Source organism: Pristis pectinata, chromosome 17, assembly GCF_009764475.1.
Source record: "Pristis pectinata isolate sPriPec2 chromosome 17, sPriPec2.1.pri, whole genome shotgun sequence".
In the NCBI taxonomy this organism is placed as follows: domain Eukaryota; kingdom Metazoa; phylum Chordata; class Chondrichthyes; order Rhinopristiformes; family Pristidae; genus Pristis; species Pristis pectinata.
The window spans coordinates 14497221-14524964 of record NC_067421.1 but is presented as its reverse complement, the minus strand read 5'-3'; the positions used below and the strand labels follow the sequence as shown (position 1 = coordinate 14524964).

Sequence of the window (27744 nt, the reverse complement as noted above, 5' to 3'; positions counted from 1 at the left end):
AGGTGTTGCTGCCTATCCTCACTGATTGCAGTCTGTTGGTCAAGAAGTCAAGGATTCAGTTGCAGAGCGAGGTGTTGACTCCCAGGTCTTGGAGTTTGATGATAAGTTTGCTTGGAATTATAGTATTGAAATCACTCTTGCACTATTAACACTATTATAGTAGATGAAAAATGGTAATCAGATGTAATACGTGCATTAAAATGGGTTAATCTTGCAAATAAAAATAAGAAAATAAAAAACCTGTAAAATTTCTTTACATCAGTCTTCATAGTCAAAAATAATTAACATTCCTGTGAAAATAATGAATTAAGGACTGGAAATCATTAAAATTTAATGAAAGTGAGAAGATAGTGTTTAGAGAAAATATAAATATTAAAAGTACAAATCCCCTACATCTGGGAAGAAGGATATTTTTGAGGGGAGGTCAGAGGTGCTGCAGCAATCACCATCTTCAAGAAAGGAGACAAGTCTGACTGTGGTAATGGGAGCAGGATCTCCCTGCTGCCTGTCATGGAAAATCATAGTGAGGCTCTGCTTAATCGCTAAAGAGCTGCTCCCTGAATCATTGTGGGTATTGTATATCAAGAGGCTGAGTGCATGTGATTTTCATCACAAAACAACTCCAAAAATTAAAATGTAGGCAGTAGAACCAGCCACTATACATGGACGTTTGACCATGCCAAAGTCTTTGTCTCCATCAGTTGGTGAGATAGTTGTATATCCTTCAAGTATTCCTGCTCATAGAAATTTGTTTTTCTCTAATACTTGCTCCATGACAGCATTGCAAGCTACGATATTAACCAACCAATAGAACCATTCTCTGTGAACCTGGTGACAAACAAGGTTGTTTCATTGTGACAACACTTTCTCACTTTTTTTCTGCAACGTTTTCAACAATTTTGGTATGTAGGCAACTGAAACAGGAGGATCCAGTACAGAGAGTCATGCAGTGCTTGTCTGAGGAAATAGGTGAGCTTCTATGCGACTGCTTTGAGTCAGTGGACTGGTCCGACGTCAAAGACTCAGCTGCCAGCTTTGAATATGTCACTACCATCACAGATTTTATCAGCAAGTGTGTTGAGGACTGTGCAGCAAAGAGGACAGTCTGGGTGTTCGCAAACCACAAACCATGGATGAACTGGGAGATCCACTCCCTACTGAAGTCTAGGACTGCTGCATTCAAATCAGGTGATCCTGACCTTTACAAGAAATCAAGATATGATCTCTGGAAAGCTATCAGGAATGCTAACAGACAATACCGGTTCAAAATAGAGTCCCAGACCAGCCATCAGTTGTGGTAGGGCTTACATGCTATAACGGGCTACAAAACGAGGTCAGACAACAGTGCAACCCTTCCTGATGAGCGTAACACATTCTATGTGCGTTTTGAACAGAAGGGGAGTGGATTGTCACAATCCACCCTGAAAGCCTCCAATGCAACTGAACTTGTGGTCACTGTCAAGGACGTAAAATCAGTCTTCTGGAGAGTGAACCCGAGGAAAGCATCTGGTCCGGATGGTGTCCCTGGCTCAGATTTTGTGCTGATCAGCTGGCAGGGGTATTCGCAGACATATTTAACCTCTCCCTGCTTCAATCTGAGGTTTCCACCTGTTTTAATTAAGAAGACCACTATCATCCCGGTACCTAAGGAAAAGAAGGTAACAGGCCTTAATGACTACTGACCAGTGGCCCTGACATCCACCATCATGAAGTGCTTCGAGAGGCTGGTCATGGCACGCATTAACTCCAGACTCCCAGACAACATCGACCCACTGCAATTCACCTACTGGCAAAACAGGTCTACAGTGGACACCATCTCCCTGGCCCTACACTCCTCTCTGGAGAATCTGGACAGTAAAGACACCTACGTTAGACTATTGTTTATTGACTACAGCTCCACCTTCAATACAATAATTCCAAGCAAACTCATCACCAAACTCCAAGACCTGGGACTCAACACCTCCCTCTGCCACTGGATCCTTGACTTTCTGACCAACAGACCGTAATCAGTGAGGATAGGCAGCAACACCTCCAGCATGATTATTCTCAACACTGATGCCCCACAAGGCTGTGTTCTCAGCCCTCTACTCCCTTTATACTCATGACTGGGTGGCCAGATTCTGCTCCAACTCCATCTACAAGTTTGCAGATGATACCACCGTAGTAGGCTGTATCTCAAATAACGATGAGTCAGAGTACAGGAAGGAGATGGAGAGCTTAGTGACACGGTGTCATGTCAACAATGTTTCCCTCAATGTCAACAAAACAAAAGAGCTGGTCATTGACTTCAGGAAAGAGGGTAGTGTACCTGCACCTGTCTACATCAATGGTGCTGAGGTCGAGAGGGTTGAGAGCTTCAAGTTCCTGGGAGTTAACAGCACCAGCAGTCTGTTCTGGTCCAACCATGTGGACGCCACGGCCAAGAAAGCTCACCAGTGCCTCTACTTCCTTAGGCTTTAAAGAAATTTGGTATGTCCCCTTTGACACTCACCAACTTTTGTCAATGCACCATAGAAAGCATCCTATCTGGATGCATCATGGCTTGGTATGGCAACTGCTCTGCCCGGGACCGCAAGAAACTGCAGAGAGTTGTGGACACAGGCCAGCCCATCACGGAAACCAGCCTCCCCTCCATGGACTTTGTCTATACCTCTCGCTGCCCTGGTGAAGCAGCCAACATAATCAAACACCCCACCCACCTGGGTCATTCTCTTTTCTTCCCTCTCCCATCAGGCAGAAGATACAGCAGCCTGAGGGCACATACCACCAGACTCAAGGACAGCTTCTATCCCACTGTGATAAGACTAGTGAACGGTTCCCTTATATGGTGAGATGGACTCTTGACCTCACAATCTACCTTGTTATGACCTTGCACCTTATTGTCTACCTGCACTGCACTTCCCTGTAGCTGTGACACTTTACTCTGTATTCTGTTATTGTGTTTACCCTGTACTACCTCAATGCACTGTGTAATGAATTGATCTGTATGAACGGTATGCAAGACAAGTTTTTCACTGTACCTCAGAACAAGTGACAATAATATACCAATACTAATTTTCCCACAGGGCTGGAGTTAATCTTCAGAACTGATGGGCAGTTCTTTAATTTATAGTGACTGCACCCAAGAATTAAGGTTACCCAAACCCTTAGTAGCAGAGCTGCAATATAATATACATTTGATGCTTGCATTTGCACACACTCAAAGTTTGAACTTAAACCATAGCAGACATTTTAACTGAAGCATACGAGAGGGTGAACCTTGCACTCAATATCCAGAAGGCAAAGGTCCTCTATCAACCTACTCCTGCTGCACTACATTGCCCTTCAATAAAAGTTTCATGAAAATGTGGTCCACTTCCCATATCTTGGGAGGCAATTTTGGAAAAGGCAAACTTGGAAATCCAACTTTAAAGCACCAAAACAGCCTTTGTTAATTCAAGTTGAGTTTATTGTCATATGCACGTATGGTGAGGTACTGGTATAATGAAAAACTTGCTTACAGCAGCATCGCAGGCACGTAGATTCAGACAACAGGGTATAAGTTATATAAGGCAGTGAAGAAAAAGACTATGCAAAACAAGACATTAATGCAAAACAAACCACAATCAGAAACAAATTTACGGTAATCCAAGAGGTGGTCCGTAGTGTTCCATTGCTGAGGTAGGATTGGGCTTGTTCTGGTCTGTTCAAGAATCTGATGGTTGTAGGAAAGTAGTTGTCCTTGAACCCAGTGGTGTAGGACTTCAGACTTCTGTATCTCCTCCCTGACGGTGAGTCAGGATACTTTCTACAGTGCATCTATAGAAATTTGTTAGTGTATTTGGTGAAATGCCAAATCTCCTTAAGCTTCTGGGGCCCTTCTTTGTGATTGCATCAGTATGTTGGGTCCAGGATAGATCATCCAAGATGCTAACACCCAGGAATTTTAAGCTGTTAACTCTCTCCACCTCAGACCTACCAATGAAAATGGGCATATGGTCTCCTGACTTTCCCTTTCTGAAGTCAATGGTCAGTTCCTTGGTTTTGTTGACGTTGAGTGAGAGGTTGTTGCAACACAACTCAACCAGGTGTCGTATCTCACATCTGTGCGCTGACTCATCACCACCCATGATTCGGCCAACAACGGCGATGTTGTCGGTGAATCTGTGCGTAGCCACAGTTCTGGGTGTAAAGAGAGTAGAGCAGAGGGCTAAGCATGCAGCCCTGAGGTGCACCTGTGTTGGTGGTCAGTGAGGAGATGTTGTTACCTATCCATACTAATGAGGTCTGCCGAAGAGGAAGTCAAGGAACCAGTTGTAAGGGGAGGTACAGATGCCCAGGTATTGGAGCTTGGTGATAAGTTTTGAGGGGATGATTGTGTTGAACTCAGCTGTAGCTGATGAACAGCAGCCTGATGTATCCACTTCTGTTTGAAATGCATATTGAAGGATATCTGAATATAAAAACCTTTTAGACCTGGCATAAAATTTATGGTCTACTGGGCAGCTATGGTACCTGCCCTCCTACTTGGTTGTGAGACGTGGAATACCTACAGCACATATCTTGATGCTGGAAATATACCACCAATGCTGTCTCCACAAAATCCTCCCAATTCATTGGAAAGATGAACAAACCAATGTTGGTATCTTCTCCCTGGCCAGTATCCCAATATTGAATGCCCTAGTTACACCCCGTGGACTATCGTGGACAAGTCAGATCATTTACATACCCGAAACCAGTGAACTCTATTCTGAGTTCTGTCATGGAAAGAGATTTACCAGGTAGACAGAGGAAAGAATTCAAAGATGTGCTCAAAACCTCCCTGAAGAAATGCAACATCCCCACTGACTCCTGGGAGTCACTGGCTGATGACTACTTAACACAGTGAAGGAGATTTGGGATGGCATTAAGAACATTGGAATAATCCCTCTGCATATGAAAAACATACTCTTGGATCTTCTTTAAATTTCTCCCCTCTCAACTTAAACTTGTTCTTCTAGTTCTAGACTCCTCTGCCCTGGGGATAAAGATTCTGACTATCTAACCCTACATACATTTATAAACCTCTAAAGTCTCCCCTCAACCTCCTATGTTCCAGTGAGAATAAACCCAGCCTATCCAATCTGTCTTTGTAAATTACAGGTCTCCATTCTAGGCACATCCTGGTGAATACTTTCTGCACCGTCTATTGCTACCACACACTTCTTGTAGTGTGATGACCAGAACTATTCTCAAGTGCGATCTAACCAATGTTTTGTACAACTGCTTCATGACATCCCAGCACTTATTCTCAATGCCTCGGTCTATGAAGGCAAGCATACCAAATACCTTTTTCACTAGCCTGTTCACCTGTGTTGCCACTTCAAGGGAGCTGTGGACTTGCATCCCGAGGTCTCTCTGTACATCAACCTCCTAAGCCCCTGCCATTTACTCTAAATATCCTACCAAAGTACATTACCTCACACCTGTCTGGATTAAATTCTGTCTGCCACTGCTCTGCCCAACTTTCCAGTTGATCAATGTTCCACTGTATCCTTGGACAACCCTTTTCATTAACTACCACTTCACCAATTTTTGTAATGTCAGCACCTTTTTAAACCATAAAATATTTTAGTTTCAGTTACTTTGCTTTCAACAGCTCCACTTGAATTTTTGGTCTCAATCCCAAAAACATTACAAATGCTTTTGAAATGAAGTAGCTTCCTATTCATAATAATAATAGTTGTCCTTTTTAATATTTTCCCTCACTAGCTGGGACCAGTGAAGATAAGAGCACTTCAGCACCAACAAAACCAAGTCGCAGGTACAGTACGTATGCACAAGATTTCTATATTCCGTAATGTTGTTTTCCATTCAGTATTCAGGTTATATGGGAGTTTTGAATCTTGACTTGCCACAGGACTTGTGTTTATTTGTTTTACTGTTTGGTTATCACATAAAAATATAGATCTTGAAATATTTTTTCATTTTTAATGCTTTTGCTGAAATATCCAATAATGTTTGCATTATGCAGGAGAAGTTATTGTTACTTACAAACAACTGTATGGGTTCAAGACAGTAGTCTCTTTTAATGAATTGTTCTTGGTATTCAAGTGATACCAGCATGGCTATATTTATTGATTCCTGGTTGCTCTGAGAAATTCCACGGTATCAAGGGCAGTATCAGAGACAGGCTGCATTTACACTTCCAGAATACTGACAGTCATATAAAAGGATAGGCAATGTGTCCATAATAATGTTGAGGGAGAGCCATCACCATATGGTCCACACAGACTTACCTCAGGATGTGGTTTCAGCCATGTCACTTTGAGTTCTGGAACTTCTTTTGGGATTTCAGATTTTATCACTCAAATAGACTGTCACCTTTCCTAATGTCTATTCTTTTGTCACTGAGTTGATCTCTGCCTGATAATGCTGCCTGGTCAAAGTTTAATGCTGATTTGCAAATTACTGGTTATCAAAATGTAAAATAATTATAGGGAGTGCTATAAAGTTGTTTTTCTATGTTAAAGTAGTTGTTATTAAAATGTGCTGTTAATAACCGATTTGGAATTGTATTTTAATTGTTTTGCAGTCAGAGCCTTACTGTGACTTCGCAATTGCAACAATGTTCTTCAGAGAGAGAATTGCTATGAATTTGCTCTCCCTGTGGTTAAAATGTTGAGCTTAATTTGTTCTCCCCTGTAGGCAAAACATAGATAATCAGCAGCACGATGGAAATGAGCTGCAGACAACGCCGGAATTCAGAAGTCACGTTGCTAAAAGGCTGGGCGTCTTGTTAGATAAGTAGGAAACAAAATGAATAATTTTGCATCAAGCTCTTGGTTATGTGTGTAACTGCTGTGTATCTAATCTTTGCATTCCCAGTGTGTGCCGTTTTCTAGACTTAAAACACTTATTCTAAACTTATAAACAGGTTTGGAGAAATAGCATCAAATATTCTTCAGTGTGCCATAAGTGTATGACCTCAAGGTTCTCAGTACCATTCCAGATGCTGCATCTCTACTTTTGAGCAGTCATGTGCCAGAGATTCCCAGGAGTCAGATGGTGCAGTTGCACTTTAACAAAAGTTTGAGCACATACTTGAAGTTTTTCCTCTGTCCTCCTGGTAATCTTCTCCCAAACAGAGTTTGAAATAAGTGTCTATTTTGAGAGTCAATTGTTGGGTAGGTGAGTGACCTGCCAGCCCTATGTAGCTGACTGAGAATAACTGGTGTTTCAATGTTGGCCTGGGAGAGGGCACTGACATTGGTCACTTATCCTCCAGTGAATTTGGAGGAAATTTTACTGAAGCTCAACAGATCATTTTTGTTTGGGAAGTTAGTGGAAACCAATCATAACCAGAAATATCCTTTTCATGTCCCCATATTGGAAATGATCAGTGTGGTCCCTGATGCATGATCGAAGAAACTCAGTGAAACTTTGTCTGGCAACATCTGATTGGGAGGAATCTGTAAAAATTTGCAGAGCTCACTTGAGCATCTAGTGGTGAAAATTGGGTACTTCAATAGCAACGTAGATTGGCTGAAATAATCATAAGCATCTATGTTTAATTTTATATTTAGACATAGAGTCATACATCACAGAAGTGGGTCCTTTGGCCCACCATGTGCATGCTGACCTTTTTGCCCATCTACACTAATTGCATTTACCTGCATTCGAGCCATATCCTATGCCTTGCCTATTTAAGTGCCCGTCTAAATGCCTCTCAACATAGTGATTGTATTTGACTTCACCAGATGTCTGCCACTCTCTATGTAAAGAACTTGCCCCTCAGATCCTATTTAAAACTCTGTCCTCTCACCATAAACCTCTGTTCTCCTTGTTTTTGTTGACCTATCCTAGGAAACAATATTATGAATAAAGTATATTTTTGACTCTTGGCTAATGAAGGAGAGATCCTGTGTGCCTTTTTAACTGCTGCCTTCTACCTTTCTGTGGAGATGCACCCCTGTCCTTCCACACCATTCAACATCCTCTCCCTGATTTGTGTCTTCCTCTGTCTTGTTCCATTAACCTAACCACAATTCCTCTCTCACCACTGGGTCCATTGTTCTGCCCATTGATATCTCCTGGCATTCTGAAGCATCCCCCTTACATAGACTGCAGAGACTACACACTGTCAGAGTGTCAATGTCTCTTTAACCCACTCCCAGCACCTGAGGCCTGTGACAGAAGACGTTGCCTGGCAGATCCCACCCTGTTCTCAAACTCTACTTCCTCCACAGATACCCCCTCCACTGACCTTCTCAGTGCAGCAACTTGCTGGTAGGTTCCTGCACCTACTGTTGTACCCCAGCATGGACAGGATCCGGGCCCCAGCTCCTCTTCTCCCTTGCTTCCTAGTGCCTCCACTGTGGGGACTGTGACTGGACCAAGGCCCCTTCCTTGCAGTCTAGCAATTGGTTGTCAGTGTCATCCTTGGGTGGCTCCAGCCCCACACTGGGAGACCACCAGGCCCCTCGGTTTCTGCGTCCTTGGTGACAAACACCCACTCAGTTGTTTGGCCAGGTTGTTGAACTTGTCAGTCATGGTGGGTTTGATGTCAATCTCTTCAAACAAACAGTAGAGTTCTTGATTTGTGCTTTGTCTTGCATTTGTTGTGAAGCAAAAAGAGAATTGTAGTCGTCATGTTCAGTTTTCTCAGTGGCCTCTGCCATCCAGGTCTCTTTAGTTTCCTTTAGCCCTGCGATCCAATGAGAACTTTACATTCCTCTAATTCGGACTTTGTGCCTATTTCACCCCTCTTCAATCAATCATTGTTTGCCATGCCAAGGCATGTAGTCCCTGATATCAGGGACCTTCTCCCTAGCACGTGGCGTCTCTCCATCTTTCCTCCCTTAAGGCATGCTTTTAAAATCTACCTTTCTGAGGAATTTTTTTTGTTATGCAGCCTTTTTCCCTGGCATTAACTTTTGTCTCATTATGCACTGTTGAAGTGCCTTGGGACATTTTGCTGTGTCAAATGTACTCTATTAAAATTAGGTATTACCTCCAACTGAGAAGGACTTGGAGCAAAAAGAAATCCAATTAGTTTTGTACATAAAGCAGAACTTTTTCTCTTGGTTATGCAAAATAACTTTTGGGAATTGGGGATTGGTTTTGTGGAATAAAGGTAAGATGTCTTCTAAGTAGTATTGTTCCTGCAATTATTCCATTTCAGTTTGGATGAAGGTACCATGTGTGCCAGGTTAAAAGCCCGAGAAATGGGCACAACTTGGTCTGTTACTTTTTTTATCGGTCACCTAATTTTTAAGGTTGAATGAAATAAGATTTGTCATTACGTCCTGCAAATTTGATTAAATTACATATAGATTAAAAACGGCACTAAAATAAGCATAAGATGCATGTCCATTACCCACTTATTTTTTTCAGTTTCTACAGGTATTGCCTCCAATTATGGAAATTAGAATTACACTGTAGGATGTTTTTTCTATTTATTCCTGTAATTGGGTTCACTTTCTTTTTTAAAAGAAAAACTGTCTCCTTTAAAAAATTGTCAACAATTCCATCCTGTCATTGTGAACATTCAGGTGTAAAAGGTGCAGATCTTTATCCAAAGCAACATTTTCTATTAGCATGTGTGGCAAATAGGAATGTTGGTCCTTGTTTCTTTTTCTAGTTTTAAAAACACTATGTTAAAATGGAGACAGTTTTTCTTCACCACACTTCGAAATGAAAGGCACTTGGTCTGCAAGAACATTACAGTTTAGAAGTCTAGATAGAGTAGAGCCATAAAAAGGTAACCTCTAATAACTAACATATCAAAGTAAGAATCCCATTACCAGGCAATGACCATCCATCTTCCATGAGAAAATGTCTAACACCTATAGAAATTAATTTGTATTTTGATCATTATTTACCAGTCAGTGAATAAAAGACTAAACTTACTAGTATGAAATTGTTTTCACTTTCTGTTGTGCTCAATTAAATATTAAGTTTATAGTCAAAACTTAAATAAAACATTAAATGAGCCTTTGTAAAAATGTAATTTAGTTGAAGCAATAAAAAAATTGAATATCAATCAAATGCAGGTCATAAGCCTTAAAAGCTACAGCACAATCATTTAAATGAGCCCGTTTCATTGATGAGCACCGATAATATAACCTGTTTCTTGGTGAGAATTGTTGGCAGTTTCACATGCAACTTTGGTGGTACTCGGGATAAAGATCAGGAAATTTATGAATCCCACAATAGTATCATTTAAGAAGCACTTGGATAGGTACATGGAGGGGTGGGACTTGGAGGGATACGGGCAGAAAATTGGGACTCGCTGCGTGGGCACCATGTTTGGAAAGGACTCATTGGGCCAAAGGGCCTGTATCTGTGCTATATTACTCTATGATTATGACCTATCCTTCCATTGAATAGCATTACCATTGCTGAATGCCCCATCATTAACACACTGTGGGTCATTTGTTGATCAGAAAGTCAGTTGGATCGGCTGCATGAAGTTTGTGGGTACGTGAGGGAGTGAGAGGTTGTGTACCCTATGTTGAATTGCATGGTACTTGGGTCCCCAAAATCTTACCATTATCTTAAAGACTCGAGACTTAATGTCCCTCTTGTGCCTCAATTTCAAGTGCAACCACTCTCACCTAACTTTTTTTGGTTTATGTTTACACCATGGCTGTGATCTAGAGCCAAGAAACTATGATTCTCAATGATTAACTGTAAGAATGTGGTCTTTATCAGAATAAGAACCAGTGAAGTTTTGAAAGAACACCAAACTGCAAGTAGACAACTCATAGTCTACCTATTTGCAGTCTGGTTTTCATATAAAGCTTCATGTTTTGTTGTAGGTTGGATATCACCATGAACTTGGTGGAAGATCGTTCTGTATACAAATGTGAGGGTGCAATTCAATTCAATATTTTGTATGCCTTTTTTTATTTTTCAGCATCATTACTGTTGACAATTCTGGGCCCTTTCTAAAGCAGCAAGCAGAGACTGGTGATGATGAAGGTAATTGATTATTTTGTTTACTTTTGCCAATTTGTTTCTCTGGACCAAAGCTCTCGTATTAATGCAACTTGTTATCATGTAGCTCCAATATAACCTGTGTTTTATGTAAAGATGCGTATTTCTTGTCCATCATTTTAATATTGGAAATACTGTTAGAAATGGACTTAAAGGTCAAGAAATTAAAAAAAATAAAATCCTTTCTTAACTTGCTGAATATGATCATGTGCAGACAGACAGAATTTAGCAGGAGAAAGCTCTTCCTGTTTGTCCAACAATGCCACAGCCTAATTCTGGGGTAACTCTCATTGCACTGGTATGACAGGATTTGGACAACATTTGGGCATGAGTTGATTAGTGGCAATTATCATTTGTCACAAAGTGCCAGAAATAACAACTTCTAGCAAGAGAGAGAACAGCCACCCACCCTTTTTAATATTCAATAACATGACTACTGCCAGGTCCCACACTATCAGTGTGTGTCACCGCTAACAAAAAACTCAGCTGGACCTGCCATATATCCCATTGCTACGAGTGGGTCAAACTGTGCATCTGCAGTATATGATGCTTCCTGACACCTTGAGGCCTTTTCACCATTGAAAAAGGACAAATCAGAAGCCTAAAGGAATATTCTCCATTTGCCTGGATGAGTGTAACACCAGCAACTCTCATGAAGCTCAAGAGCATCCAGGACACAGTATCCTGCTTGGTTGGCACCCCATCAAAGACCGTAAACATTTATTCCCTCTACTACTGGTACATAGTGACTTCACTGTGTACCATCTACAAAACACATTGCAGTTACTCGCCCAGGTTACCTTGACAGCACCTGCCAAATCTGTGACCTCTGTCAGCAAGAAGGATGAGGGCAGCAGATGGATGGGCACACCACCATGTTTGGGTTTCCTCCCAAGTGGCACACCATCCTGACTTGGAAGTATATTGATGGTCCTTTATGGTTGCTGGGTCTGAATTCTGAAACTCCTAGCCTCACCAAAAGAGCTACAGCGGTTCAAGATGGTGGTTCACCACAACCTTCTCAAGGGCAATTAAGATTTGGCAACAAATGCTGATCTTGCAAGCATTGCCCATATCCGACCAATGAATTTTTTTTTAAATGAAGCTAAATGAAATGAGAATTTCTTTCAAGGTTGGATTAATTCTTCAGGATTATTTTGTGTATCATATGATTTGACGCATCTCACTTTAAGAATATTTTGCAGGTTTTCGATTATTTTCCACCTCTATACCTGGGGGTCATAAGAAAGTCAGACCTTCCTCTCCGGTGAAATGGAAGGCCCCACCTAGTTCAAGGTAATGTCTGATTTTAACTGAAAATTCAATGTAATATTGATTCTTTGACAAATATAAAAAGAAAATTGAATGGAATATTAGTGCTAGACAGTGGGGGTTCATGGCTAATTCTCAATTCTGACAAAGATGTATAATTGAAAGCTTCCATTGCAAAGTCTTTCAAGCAGGACTTTGAGATATTAAGTTGGGCCACTGGCACATTAATCGAAGTTTCTGATGACTTTTGGGGAACAATACTTGGGCTGCTCTAGGAGTTGCAGTTGAGAGCGAGGAACATCCAATTTGGGCAAAAGCCTATGGTGCAGGGAAACAGGAATTGGAGTAAATCAAGAATGATTATATTACACTACAGCTCAAGTTTGTTGCCTATAGTGAAATGTTTTGTATATCATGAGGTGACTATTTAAAATTTAGAAGGAAGACTGAACGTGTTTTTCCGAAGTGCAATAGAATGAAATAATTAACCTGAAAGATGCTATTACAGGACAATTAGGGATCGAATTTCTATCTCCACTGTATCTAATGAATTTGTAGCTGTCTTATGATCTACATTTTGGTATATAACAAAAATACATGGGGCAAATTTTATACCAAGCATAGTTTTGTGTTGAGTAGTTGGGATTGGTTGATAAGAAAGGACTTTATTTTTATTAAAATAAACCTTCACTGTTCCTAAATATACTTGAACAGCACTAATTAATTTGGAGACTTGTGTTTCCCTATGCAAACATAAAGTGAACCAAGAAGTTGTAGTGTAGTGTTTTGTTTTTGTTTTTCTGTGGTTGATTATGCAAGATTTTAGGCATCATCATTTGGGCGGCACAGTGGTGCAGCTGGCAGAGCTGCTGCTTCACAGAATCAGACACCAGGTTCAGTCCTGACTTTGGATGCTGTCTGTGTGGAGTTTACACGTTCCTCCTAGGACCGTGTGGGTTTCCCGAGTGCTCTGGTTTTCTCCCATGTCCCAAAGATGTGCGGGTTGGTAGGTTGATTGGCACTGTAACTTTCTGGTGCCTGTGCCCGGTATAGGCGAAGAGGAAAAGAGGAAAAGTGGGACTGAGGATGGATGACTGCATTGAGGATGGGGTGGGGAGAAGTCAGAAATAAATTGAAATGGATGCTCAGAAGTGGAATCTTTCACTTTCAAAGTGGGTGGAACAAATCAAACTTCAACTCTTGTAACCCTGCTGCTGTTTTTATGTAACTGTAAAGGAGACTTGGAAATGGTTTACATTGGACAAAAGTGAAGGACAGACTTGTATTTCTAAATAGTGCCTTTCACAACCTCTGTGCCAAGCCAGTTTACAGTCAATGAAGTACATCTGAGTTGTGGTAACTGATGTTCTGTAGGAAATGGAGCAGCTGATTTATGTAGAGTACATTTAACAATGAGATCAATGATCACCTCATCTCTTCTGAACTTCAAATAATGCAATGGAATCCTTTTTAATGCTTGAGGGCAGACAGGGTCTTGATTAACTTTTCAATCCAAAAACAAACTCAGAAAATGGGTCATTGATAGTCAGCGTGGACTCTGTAGGCCAAAGGACCTGTTTCCATGCTATCTCTCTCCATGACTCTAACTCAAAGTTGCTCCCTTGGTACTGCACTTAGTTGTCAGTCTTGATTGTGTGTTCAGGACAGTGGAGTGGGGAGTTAACTTTGAATTGTTTAATTCTTGAGGTGGGAATGCTACCAAGGATCATGATTAACAATGCATTTGCTAGAGTTGAGTAGAGTTGTTCTACCAATAGTAACCCATCACATTGAAGAATAAACATGTAATGTTAAATGACAATTGCATCAATTCCAGTGAACATAATAGGGAGTGACATAAATCATACTGCTCCAAGATGGGCAGTCTATGGGGAGCAGCCAGAATACCAGTTTTTTTTTTCTTGGTTGAAAAGAGCTAAGGTTTTGGACATTATATATAGGTAGCACAGTTAAAGGCACATCATCTGTTTCCTGATTTGTGTCCTTTTATTTGTTTGAGAACATTGGATTTAAAGGAAATGCTTTGTTATTCTTGTTCTCAGTCTACAAGGAACAGCACCTCGTATTCTGCTTGGGTGGTCTACAATCCAAACGCACAAACATTGAATTCTCCAATTTCTGGTAACCTGCTCCCCCTCTATCTCTTTCTTCTTCTGATCTACACGTCATCCTATACTCCTCCCCCCTGCCCCCCCCACTTCATCAGCCCATTACCCACACACTCCCCTCCTCACCAGGTCCCCTCTTTCTCCTCTTCTTCCCTATTTGGTTCTGTGTTCCTTTCCTATCAGATTCCAACATCTGCTGTGCTTTGTTGCTTCCACCAATCACCTCCCAGCCATTATTTCCACCCTTCTCTCTTCCTACCTGACTCCATCTACCAATCAACATCATCTCACCTGGATCCACCTATTGTTTGCCAGCTCTTGCTCACCCCCTCCCTCACTTCTTTATACTGGCTATCTCCCTTCTCTTTCAGTCCAGGTGAAGGGTCTCGACACAAAATGTCGACTGTCCATTTCCCTCCACTGATGCTGTCTGGCCTGCTGATTTTCCTCCGTCAGCTCGTTTTGTTTTTTTGCTCCAGATTCCAGCATCTGCAGTCTCCTGTGTCTATGTATGCATGTAATTATCAGTGTGGACACTACATGATCAAAGCCTTTGCCTTCAAACGGCAACCAGTTCATCATTCTGAATCTGCATTAAAAACCCAAGTTTTTCGTGGAAAATGCATTTTAAACTTTCTAAAGCTATGAGGAAATGCTGACAGTTACGAGTATATTAGCTGGTAGGAGCTTGTGGAGTGATAAATTAAAATTGTATAAGAATCTTGTTACCATAGCATGTTTGCTTAAGTATTTTTTCCTTTGGCAGATTGTGACTAAAGCATCATGAAACCTCTGGAGGTTTCATTAGTACTTGAAGCAAGGTCGACGAATCCAAGCAGCACATTAATGTATCAGAAGAATCAGTCAGTCTTGAAATACTTGGTCCACATTAATTTCCAGCCCTGCACAAAGTGACAGATAATAAGGACAGTACCTTAGCTTGGAGTTACCCTGTGGTGATGATTAAAATCAATTCAGTTGGATCATGATTATAATTAAGGTTTAATGTGCAAATACATCAATGTGATTCGGAAGGAAGAAGTGGCTTAAAGGCAAAGAATTTAGTCCTTTTAGTGTTTACTTTTGTAATTATGTGCATTTGCAGACTGAACAACAATAATATCCTTTTTTTTTAATGAGGTTCCCAACCTACAACGTAAAAAGAAAATAGCTTAACAAGATTATGTATACTTGTCTAGAAAGACTCAACTCACGATGATTTTCAGTTCTTTTGTCAGTTTGACCAGATGAGACCACCTTGCTAGTGTACCATTGGGCTTGGCTTTTTCCAGTGCTTCCATCAGTTGATCAATCAGCTTGGCTCTGAGTGGAATTTCCCAGGGTTATTTTGAAAGGTAATCTGAACAGTCACTTTCTCAGGCAGTCCCTTAGTTGAGGATGACTTGCTTTTGTTCCAGTTCTGTGGAATATGGTGCAGCAGTGCTTGATGGGGTAGTTTGGGTGATGTGTTCCTTCTGCCATTTATGATGGGCTTGTGTGTGCTACTGAAGAGACAGAGGTTCTCGGTGCCAATGTTCCTCCTCCATTTTCACTGGTCAGAGGCTAGATATTCCCATGAGTTGGGGATATTATTCTTTGGCAACTCAGCTTTGAGAACATTCATGAACCTTTTTTCCTCTGTCCAGCTGGCATTCTCTTGCTATAACTGAGCTTGGAATAGTGTGTCCACTTTGAGAGTCTGATGTTGAGCATGTGAATATTGTGGTCTACACACTGGCAGTGACTGAGTGTAGTTAGGGCTTTGATGCCAGAGATGCTGACTGTGGCTCCCTTAACCTGCTGGTGGATTTGGAGAACTTTGTGGCAACAGCATTGGTGGCATCTCTCCATTGATTTGAGGTGCCTGCTATAGGATGTTCATATCTCAGATGCATACAGGAGGGCAGGAATCACAGCTGCCTGGTAGACCAAAAGCTTTGTATTGTGTTTGATGTCTTGCACCTCAAACACTTTTCCTCAAGCGGCAGAAGGCTGTCCTGATGCCCTAGTGATGAATTTCATCATAGATGGCCATTATCGTTGTGAAGAGGTCCCCAAGATATAGGAAGCCGTCCATATTTTGCAGGATCTCATCCTGGATCTTTTACTGTCAGAGGATGGTGTTGTACAATTAGGATCCGAGGGCACAGCCTCAGAATAAAGGGACATCCCTTTAGAACTGAGATGAGGAATTTCTTCAGCCAGAGGCTGAAGAATCTGTGGAATTCGTTGCCACAGAGGGTGGTGGAAGCCAAGTCATTGTGTGTATTTAAGGCAGAGATTGATAGATTCTTGATTGGTAAGGGGGTTACGGCGGGAAGAGGGCAGAATGGGGTTGAAAAGTAAAATCAGTCATGATTGAATGGCTGAGCAGACTCGATGGGCCGGATGACTTAATTCTGCTCCTGTATCTTGTGGTCTGAGAGAGGTATCTAAGCAACGATGGCCTTGTAGTGTAACGAGGTGACTGAGCAAATGCTGCTGACTGGCTCGTTCCAAGGTCCAGGACTACGTGCTGAGGGGTGCATTGGAGCTGGGTACAGTCACCGTATAGGCTTTGTGGGAAGAACCACAGTCCAGTGTGCTGCTACCTCAGACATTGAGGGGCTGGGCCCTGTATAAAGAGCCTCTGATGTTTCACCAATATTTTGTTTAAGGAGGAACTATGATTACTGTTGATGCTTTGTGAGAGAATATATTGAATTGCTTTTACAAGGAATGTGGAGAAAGATGTGTTCCAATTGTATTTTTGTATGTATTATGGATAAAAAATCCTTTTGGGGGCAGAAAGTGGTATCTGAACAGTACAAGCAACGGGTTGGTGAAAGTGAATTCTGTCAAGATAGATTTAAACTACAGTTCGTTAAGCAGTGGTCACCATAAATTCAGAAATGGAGAAAAGGTGGCGAGGATGAAATAAAACGATATGTGAGTATTATTAACCATAAGGCAGACATCTGTTGGAACTAACTTTGAGCAAGGTATGCATAATCTGAACATTTATCAATTGATATAATTGTATTTGATGTTTCAGCATGAATAGCGATTTCTTTTATAAAACAAAATTTCTCCAAATTAGAAGATTGTACCCACTTTTCTCAAGCAAGTTATTTCTGCAGAGTTTAATTGTTAACCTCAGTAAGTAATACTGTAACCTCCCCCCCCTTAATGGGATAGATTTGATTATCCAGAATTTTTGCAGATTTTCAAGCAAGGCTGTTATGAGCGGAGTATACTAAATATTATTTGTAAAAGAAACAAAGTATCATTTTAAATAAAACACTGTGATTTATCTCCTGACCACCCCTCCCACCACCACCTCCCAAAAGCCTTTCCACAACAAGGCACAAGGCAAGATTCCATCAGGCACGGGCATGATGGAATTCTCTCTGATATGCCCGGATGAGTGCAGCATTGAATAACTCTCAAGTTTAACACCATCCAGGCCAAATAGCATGCTTGGCATCCCATCATCTATCCTAAATCTGAATCTACATGCCTGTGATGCTGCTGCAAGCAAGTTTTTCATTTCACCTGTGCCTCTCAGTACTTGTGCATAAACTCAACTTGACTTAAACATTCATTTCCTCACCACTGGCACACAGTGGCTGCTGTGGGCTGCATTTACAAATTGCATCAAAATTACTTATCTAAGCCACTCCGATAGGACCTCCCCAATGCCGTGCCTTCTACTACCAAGGATGAGGGCAACACGTGCATGGAAACCCCACCACTTGCAGGTTCCCTTCCCTTGCACCCCAATGTGGAAATATATTGACAATCCTTCATCACGACCTGGTCTCGATCCTGGAACTCCATACTCCATAGCGCTGAGGGAGAACCTTCACCAGAAGTCCAAGAACGGAGCTCACCACCACCATCTTTTCAAGGGAAATTGGAGATGAGCGTAAATTCTGAAAAAAAGAACAGCTCCCAAATCCTTTTTTTAAATTGAATTTCAGTGAAACTAATATTGAGTGGAGATGTGAATCTCCTTGATTGATATTATCTAATTTGACTTGTAATTAGACTTGTGCATTCTCAATGGAGGCTCTTGTGAATGTAAATGGAACCTAAAATTTTGTCTAAAATGTTAAATCCATTCAAAAAAAATCTATATAAAAGACTGATCAATGGTATTACTTACTATTGGATTTCCCTTACCATGTGTTTCTCTGAAGATGGTCTCCCATTGAAGTGAAAGTACTTTGTCTCTAATGTAATGTCTTGGCAGTGGAGAAATGAAAGACATCAGCACATCTGAGACTTCAGATAGCAGGAGTGAAATTGAAAAGTTTTATCTGTGTCACTGTAAGGCACTGCATCCATAATGTGCACATCAAGTTGTATTACTTTATCTAATGTCCAGTTTTGTTCAATGTTTTGAACCTAAGGATTGAGTGGTAGCAATAGTAATTAAAACTGAGGGGTTACTTTGCCACAGAAGCTACAATGACACCAGGCTAACCTTTCTGTGGGTTAAGGGGAATAATATACACAGAGTATGGATCAATATGAAGCTTTCCAGTAAAGTTTGGTCTTATTGTATGCTACGCATGGTAAACTGAGGTTGTGTAGTATTGAAGTATCTCATTTTAAAATGTGATATTTGATCTTTTCTAACAGTTGTCAGCATTGAATCCAAGGATAAGATGGTTGTTCCATCAGAAGTTGAGTAGAATGAGTGTATATTGGGTTCAGAAGAGTGAGAGATGATCTCATTGAATCATAAAACCCCTTACAGGGCAGACAGGGAGAGCTCATTTCCCTTGGTTGTGGAATCCAGAACCAGGGACCTAGATTAGAGGATGTTTGTTTAGAATTGTGGTGGGGTGAGATTTCTTCACTCAGTGCTATGAATCTTCTGAAATTCTCTATCCTGGGAGTTGTGAATGCTCCAGTATTTGTTTAAGGGTGATAGACTTTTGGGAGCCAAGATATGTATGTAGGGTGGAATGTGGAAATAATATTAGTTGATGATTTTGTGGTTTTAATGGTGGCAGAAATGTCTATGTTGTGTATGTGCTGAACCTGACAGCAACTTCCAGCATGCATGCTTGCACAATTTAACACACAAATCCAAAGGCTGCTGTCAGTGATGTGCCACTTTGGGTTGTGCTGCTTTGTAGCTTTTGCCAGTATAATCATTGCATCAAGAGAACTTCAAGTAATTATGGACTATTCTCTTAGTAAAAGTACCCTAAAAGCATTGTAAAATTAAAACAGAAAATGTTGGAAATACTCAGCAGGTCGGTCAGCATCTGTGGAAAGATAAACAGTTAATATTTCAAGTCGAAGACCTTTCATCAGAACTGAGAAAGGGAGAACAGACTCCAGACTGCAGATGCTGGAGTCTGGCCTACTGGGACATGAATGAAATGAAAAAGGGGAAAAAAGGGAAGAGAAACAGCAAACACAAATGGTCAGTCCTGATCGCTGTAACAGGAGGAGGCCACAGATGGAGAGGCCAGAGTGCAATGGTGAATTAAATGACAGGCAGCCATAATCTAGGTCACTCCTGCAAACTGAGTGCAGGTGTACTACAAAATGATCACCCAATCTGTGTTGGTTTCTCCTTTCTGCTACTTGGATTAACTTGCTTTCTCTTTCTCAGTTCTGATGAAGCACCTTCCACCTGAAATGTTAACTGTCTCTTTCCACAGATGCTGCCTGACCTGCTGAGGTCTTCCAACATTTTCTGTTTTTCAGAATCTGCAGAGTTTTTTTGATTTTGTTTTTCATCTAAAACTTGTGCTTTAAGGCAATAAATGAGAATGAATTTTAAGGACCTAATAAGTCATAATTACTGATTGTAACCTCTCTGATCATAAAAGAGAAATGGTATCAGAGAAAACCCATCAGCTTGTATGCGTAACTTTATTTTACCTCTATTTCCACAGTAGTAGAAGTGCAGTCTGTTAACGAGAAGTAAACTTGGCAGGTGGGGTTGGGTGGAGGGAGGGAGGGTCTTATCAAAGCCCTTTAAATGTTTTTTTCCACTTGGGTTATTAATTTGCTGACTGGATTATACTTGCCAGTCACAGTGTTCTGTTTTTGAAAAATAAGCATTTAGCCACTGAGTCTTTATTAAGCTGAAGAAATTAAAACACATGGAGTCAAATCTATGCTGTTTTTGTGATACACAATTTTCTATTTTGAAGGTGAGTGTTTCAAGGCTTTTGTAAAGCTGCAGATTTGTGGGAGGTACTGAGACAGTGATGGTCAAACTGGCACTGCTAGAGAGAATCTTTTGCTACCCAGAGACTTTCAATGAACACCAAGTTAGCTGGACTGATTGTTTAATTTTTACCTCATTGGAAGCCATGTGCCGTTTCGCTCTCCTTCCTCCTAAACCCCTCCCTATCCTCCATCTTTTACCTGTGTTTTTAGTTTCCTGCTCCTTGGATTTTCCATTCAAGGTTTGAGCTGGTGGGTAGTATTAAGTATGGGACAATTTTGTGTGTGTCAACTATTTTTGTTATTCTCCAGCAAATGAAGAGCAGCAACCACCATCCTCATTATTTTAAAGCCAAATGTTTGTGAACCAACTTTGGTAATATTTTTGTAATTGCAAATGTGGTGAATGGGTGGATCACAAGAACTCCTCAGTATGTGCTACCACATGCTGAAACTTTCCTGATGGGGCAAGATCAAGAGTGTGTTTAGTATTTGGCACTCACTGAAGTAGTGAGTGATGCATAAACATATCAAGGAAATTAATGATGAAACTTTGGTTAGATATTGAGGGAATAGATTAATGGCAAGTCTTCTTTGGTTTACATGTACCTTTTTCTGCAGTTTGTGAGTAGAGTACAACAAATGCTGAGTCCTGACGCAGAGTTTTGCCCCAAAATGTCGACAATTCCTTCCTTCCCCTTCCCCCCCCCCCCCCCCCCCCCCCCCCACAGATGCTGCTCGACCAGCGGTGTTCCGTCAGCAGATCATTTTTTCCAGATTCCAGCACCTGCAGTCTCTTGTCTCCTACAAATGCTGTATTTGTTCAAACTACTTATCACCAAAGCATTCAAACTTGATTTTATAAGTCTGCAAATTGTGCTTAAATCATCTCCCAATTAAACAGTGCCTCAATTTTAAAATTCTCATTCCTCAGATCTTTGCTGCTCTCCACACCCATGTAACACTGAGATATTCGTGTTCCTCCAGTTCTGCCCTATAAAACATTGGTGGCCTTGCCATTAGTTTCTGGACTTTAAGGAAATGCAGAGTAATGGGGATGGTGCTGAGATAGAAAAACAGTTCTATTTTTAATGAACGATATAGAGCAGATTCTAAGGGCTGGATGGCCTGCCCTGCTCCTCCTAATATTGCCTTGCCTTAACTCTGGAACTTCCTCTCTCAAGTCTCATTTGTGCCTCTATGTAATTTTAAAACTCAAAAGCAACCTCCCTCTAGCTTTTTGCCAGCTGTCCTAGAGCCTCTATTTGTGTCTCGGTGTACATTTTGTTTGATAATGCTCTAATAAAGTGGCTTGGGGCCCTTTTTCTGCTTTAGAAGTGCTACAGAAGTTTGTGGTGCAGCAACTGAAAATTGTTGCATTAGGAGTTCTTCACACATAGATGGCAATATACACTGCACTTGTAGTCATTGCTTTTTGTTTTCACAGTGAAATCGCTGTATGGGTTTTCAGAGTAAGAGCTATGTTAATGACTATTACATTGAGGTCACCAGCACTGTAACTTCCAACTCTGATACTATAAATCACAGGTTCAAACCAAATGTGAATTCTTGTGAAAGCACCTTAGTAGAAATTTGTCTGGCTTTTTGCACATAGTAAGTGCTTGCCATCTAAATATTGAATGATGTAGTACATTAAACTGCTGACGTGCGCAGATCAAACCTAAGAGTCTTGCTGAAGTAACAGCACAGTAAGTGAACAATGCTGGTTTGAAGAAGCAGGAGGAAATGCTTTTCTGAGGTACTTTGATCCTGCTTAGAGCAAACATACAGGCCCTCCCTGGGCTAGGAATGCCCAACCCATGGATGCCTGTACATACGAACGAGCTAACTCATGAATTTTCAACTTCACGAAAATTTTCAGATGAATTTTTAAACAATTTTTTTGAAACAAGTTAAACTTCCCTAACTTTCTAGCAGAGTTTCACAGGTGAACAGGAGGCGAATCGAGTGATTTGGAGTTAGCCAGTGCAGTCAGAGCCTGACTGTGCAGCTGTATGCTGCTGAGGAGAGGCAATGTTTTCAGTGGAATTGGTGGTTTCAGCAGTTGTGCCAGCTGTTTGGAGGTCTGTATGGGGATGGATTTGCTAGTTGTTGCTGGTGGTCTTTTTCAGGGTCAAGCAGGGTATTTCCCTGGGCATCTGGAAGACTAGTGGGATGGATTTGCTGGCTGCTGCAGGACTGCTGGCATCTTCTGCTGGGTGGGAAGGGGGCACTTCAGCGTGTCACCCCCCCCCCCCCCCCCCAAATATTTGGGGACTGGGTCAAGCCGAGCTGGGTGCATTGAGCAGACTTGCTTACTGAATTGGTGAGGCTGGCTGGCAGCTCACTGTTCCCACACCAGCTCGCTCTCCCATCACAACTAATTCTGTGCTCCTCTCCCACATGCTGCTTTTGTTCACTTCCGACTTATTAAAAATTCGCATTACGATTAGTTCTCAGGAACGGAACCCTTTACGCAATCGCTGGTAGCAAAACACTCTCAAGATTCTTGTGATTTTTGGGTGCAGATACCAAGAAAGTTACCAAGAAAGACAGGCCTGGAATTTATATTGGCACTGTATGTTAGCACTGTTTTTTATCACAAAGTAGAGCCAAAGAAATAATTGCCGTTGTCATCCAAGGAAGCATGCATTCAGCATTTATAAGCAGCAAGAGATAAGTGATTTGGATAACTGTTGGTAATGCTTACTGAGGCACAAGTTGTGTTCAGGAGACTAGAGTAACTTTCAGTTCTTGGGAATCTCTGAGTGAAAATGAAGCTGTGGTATAGCACTTCATCAGGAATTCAGCATTTCCTGCACCACAACTCTTCCTCCACACTAGAAGTGTCGGTCTGAAGTGCATGTTGAAGTCATTGGAGTGGACCATCTGAGTCAGCAGGTCAAGGTTTTCTACTGAGCCAACCCTAGCTAGCATTTTTCCATATGTGATCTATAGGTTCCCTCCTCTCTGCTGGGAAGTCTGTGACTAAAAGATAAAATATCAGCCTTAATTCCGTGGTGCAAATTGACATGGTAGCATTGAAATGTCAATCAGTTTCTGACACTCACAAGCTGTCGGCTGTTGTGCACTAAATGCATAACTTGCATGCAGGTCGGTTTACTTCCTCAATCCCACTAGCAGGATAATCTTCAGTGAAGTTTACTGTTTCTGAACTTGCCTCTTTTGCTATTATTCAAGCAGATATGGTAAAAGTTCTGTAAAGGAACAATTATTTAGATTGCACATTATTGATGTCAGTAATCCTTCAAATTTTGAGAAACATTGGTATATTTGGTTATCATTCTTGGGTATCTTCTCTGAGCTAATGGGATCCCTGTTGTCACATCTCACATTGAATATATGTATGCAACATCCTAGCTTGAATTCCACTTCACTTCATTGGCTAAAGAATTAAAGGCCATGTATAAAACACAATTAAAATTTTCTTTCACTCCAGTCCCAATATCTCTTTTTCCCTTAAAAAGACTATTTAATAATCTTCTGTCATTATTTGATGTTCAGAGATGAATTGGATCTATTATGGGAACTAAGGTATACCTTCCAGGAATAGGGAATGATGTATACCTGTGCAGTTTCACATTTTCTGGGTTCATCGTATTTCTGTTGCAACTAAGTGCGTTAGGCATGTCATTAATCACATTGTCGTTAACATTGCAGTGATTCGGACAGCGAATGGGAGCGGCTGAAGGAAGCAGTGGTTTCGGGCAATGACTTGCTTCAGCAAAGTTCTATCGTCAGCAATCAGCCAGAGACACATATTACTGAAGGTCCCATTGAAGACAAAAGAAAACACAAGAAAAAGAGAAAGCTGGCCATTGAAGGTGGGAACGATTGGCAAGGGGAATCTTTAAAAAGAAAATCAAGACACAAGTGCCAAGTTCTAGAAAGTGGACTGGAAAAAAATGAATTTTCTGATGAAACTTTTGTGGGACAAAGCCACTTCAAATCAGAAGAAGCTGATGTTGAAAGGAGCAGGAAGAAAAAGAAACTGAAAAATGGCAAACACATATCCAAAATTCTTAAGAAAGAAAGAGTTCTGGTAACAGATGGGTTATGACAACCTACCACAATCATTGGGGGTTCTTGACTTCCATCAAAGGACAGCGCTCACTCTAGGTGATGTTTTTGAAGCTTTCCTTTTGTGTACTTTTTGGCTAGTTACTTTGAAATAATGTGGATCTCTAAATGAGAAGAGAAAGCAATGATTTCTTGGATACTGCTGTCCAGCCCTAGGGAGAATGTCTTCGAGTGGAGACTTGTTGAACTGATTCAGCTGAATTGTGTAAAATGAACCATCGCTTGAGGGAACAATGACTATGGAGCTCATTGTTCCATGTATCTCCCACTTACCTGCCTGAAATGATAATAGTTCCTTTATTCATTGCTATGTCGAATTGGTCTGATTTCTGTTTGAAATTTGAACTGCAGCCATTTTGGTTTGTTTTCTTTGAATCTCAAGGGTATTTTCACTTTGCTTTCATTTTTAATTATTTTGACATCTTGTGATTTTTAAATTCTGACTCAAATTTTAACTCTGTTGTCCTGCTGTTAATTCTTAAGTGGTTTGTTTACAACCTATTTACCAGTGTTCTGGTTTCTTTCTCAATATGTCATAGGTGTAAGATGATGCATTAAAAAAAATCAATATCTTTGCAGCAACATGTCAAGTAGTGCAGATAGCATGGAAATTGTAAGAGCAAAACTTCAGCTGGTTTGCCCAACTGCTCTGATTCTCGAGATATGTTGCTGAGTGAAAACGTGCTTGAATTTGTGTACTACATGATGCTACAGTCTTTGCCATTTATCACACTCAGACTGTTGACACCTCTCCTTCCCAGTGCTCCAGCCAGGTACTAAGTCTTCATGTGAGGACAGAGGATGAGGTTCAGCAGGTTATTCAACCGCAGAATGTATGTGCTAAACTTGCACAATAGCCCATTTCAGCCAAGAAGAGCAGAGAGAAGTCAGAAGTGGAATGTTTTCCAATATTTTGATTTAATAACAAAGATGTATTTGATAACATCTGTACTTTGCTGCAGTTAAATGAATCCTTGGAACAGAGGAACTAGAGCTCCGTCCTTCCTTGCTTGTATTGCCCAATGGGCTGCTCTTTGGAGATCTGATGTTTGTTACTATAGATGGATGGGAGGAGGCTTGTGTGGAACACATACCAATGTGAAGAATAAGCCGTTCATGAGGGGAATGTGCATAGGAGCCAGATTAGGCTGTTGATTAGATCTCAAAAAGCCTCTTGATGTATTATTCCTGGAACATTTCTCTAGGGATTAAATGAGTTTAAATACATTGATTTTTTTTTGTCTATATTAGTGAAGCTATTATGTTCATTGGGAGAAAATCTTTGTCAAATGGTGGTGATAGAAATTTTACAATCATTTATGTCTGATAGAACATAGAACAGTACAGCACAGGAACAGGCCCTTCGGCCTACAATGTCTGCACTGAACATGATGCCAAATTAAACTAAATATTTTCTGCCTGCACATGATCCATATCCCTCCATTCTCTGCATATTCATTTGTCTACCTGAAAGCCGCTTAAATACCACTCTCGTATCTTCACCAGATTGTACTGATCTTCACCAGAGCTGCCATTTGGGGGTCTTAAAAAAAAGCTTCTACTGCTATACTGACAACTTTGGGGTATGTTAACACCTTTTAAGAAGGCACATACTATCAGTCACAAAATTTGGTAGCCTCAGTTGAAGTAAATTTTAATTCTAAATTTTGTTCCTTTCAATATCTTTTGTCTTGGTTGAAGTTACTGGAATATAATTTACAGTAGCTAATTGCAGCCTGCATTTTTTTTTCCATAGTTTGGATTGAAATGTCCTTATATTCCTCCTTTGCCCGGATGGAGTGTTTTCTTTTAAATGTTTTCTTTGCAGGTTTGCCCAGTTGAGAGACCAATCCAGTGACCTGTTTAAGCCTCTATTGATGGGGCATTGTATTGCCTTTATGTTTGTAAAGTGACTAAACTTTGACAATAAATTTACCTTTTGTTCTTTTCTGAAGACAATAACTGCTTGCTGTCATGTGATTCAACAAGTGACAGCTGCCATCTATATCTCACTCTTTTGCAGTAATTGCTAAAGAGCTTGCTGGGGCTTGAACATAATATAGAAGAACAGCAGTGAAAGTGCATTTATATTGTCAAGGTACTGTGCATGTCCAGGCACTTAGTGGTGATCCTCATCTTCCTTCTGAAGAACACTTTGACATATAGCTCAGTTAAATACAGCCATCTTTCAGTAGTTTTTATGTTCTTGCCAAATAATACTGCTGATGTTTTATAGCTTTTGCTTCAAGTTTAATATTAAAGTTATTCATTTTAAAAAATGTTGTGAAGTGTTGTGGTTCAGATGTTTAGTGATGCTAACATCTGGCTCTCGTAGCTGCTTGGTGCTAAGATTATCGAGTGGTAGGAAGGGTCAAACATCTGAATAATGAGAGTATGCAGTCACTTGGGTCTTTCAGCTTTGAAAGGACCCTGTGAAGTAATCTAAAGGAAATTAAAATATTAAGTAATGGGAGAAAGGTTCTACATAAAATTATGATTATCATCTTCTGATGTTTTGTGGTTTCTGGAATTGTTCCTGTGGGTTGGAGACTAGCTAATGTGATCCCACTGTTTAAGAAAGGAAGGAGAGTGAAAATGGGGGGCCACTGAGCTGTTGGCCTTGCATTAAGGTAAGGATAATTCTGGAATCTATATTGAAGTAACAAAATGCCTTGTGTAGCAGTTGCTACCGCGGAATAAAACAAGACTCTACTCAGAGGATTGCCAAACAGAACTGGTTTATTTTCCCGCCTTGCGCGGGCCCTTTAAGGGAGAATGTTCCCGCCCAAAACAACCGGCAATGACGTAAGTCCTACGTCATCAGGACTTCCCCGCGCGCGGGTTCTCCCCGTCGCTCGGAAAGACGAGGCCCGCCGCCATCTTGGGCCTCGTCGCTCCGACGCCGCGCGACCCGACTGCCGAGCCGGTTCGCCCAACTAGACGGTGAGTCGCCACACAACCCCCCCCAGAACCGGCGATACAGTCCCCAAGGTCCGTGGGCTGTGCCAGCTGCCGCTTAGGGGGGCGGCCTCTGCGTCGCGGCGTGGCAACCTCGACAGGCTGTTGCAGATCCAAATGGGCCGGTTTGAGGCGGTCCGCCGTGAAA

General features: G+C 41.1%; 1 protein-coding gene across 3 annotated transcripts in view; it reads left to right on the top strand.

Annotated features, from left to right (window-relative positions):
• The window catches only part of c17h12orf43 (chromosome 17 C12orf43 homolog), a 29415-nt gene extending 2574 nt beyond the window's left edge, over positions 1 to 26841 (top strand). Inside the window, exons 2-6 of one of the 3 annotated variants that reach the window (XM_052032576.1) lie at positions 5731 to 5782; positions 6667 to 6765; positions 10880 to 10944; positions 12165 to 12255; positions 24219 to 26841. In XM_052032576.1, the coding sequence (XP_051888536.1) occupies positions 5731 to 5782; positions 6667 to 6765; positions 10880 to 10944; positions 12165 to 12255; positions 24219 to 24618 (707 nt within the window). In that variant the 3' untranslated portion in view covers positions 24619 to 26841. Of the gene's footprint in view, positions 1 to 5730; positions 5783 to 6666; positions 6766 to 10879; positions 10945 to 12152; positions 12256 to 24218 lie in introns of all 3 variants that reach the window. The other 2 variants (XM_052032575.1, XM_052032577.1) reach the window with 2 other exon arrangements.
• The last annotated feature ends 903 nt before the right edge of the window (positions 26842 to 27744 follow it).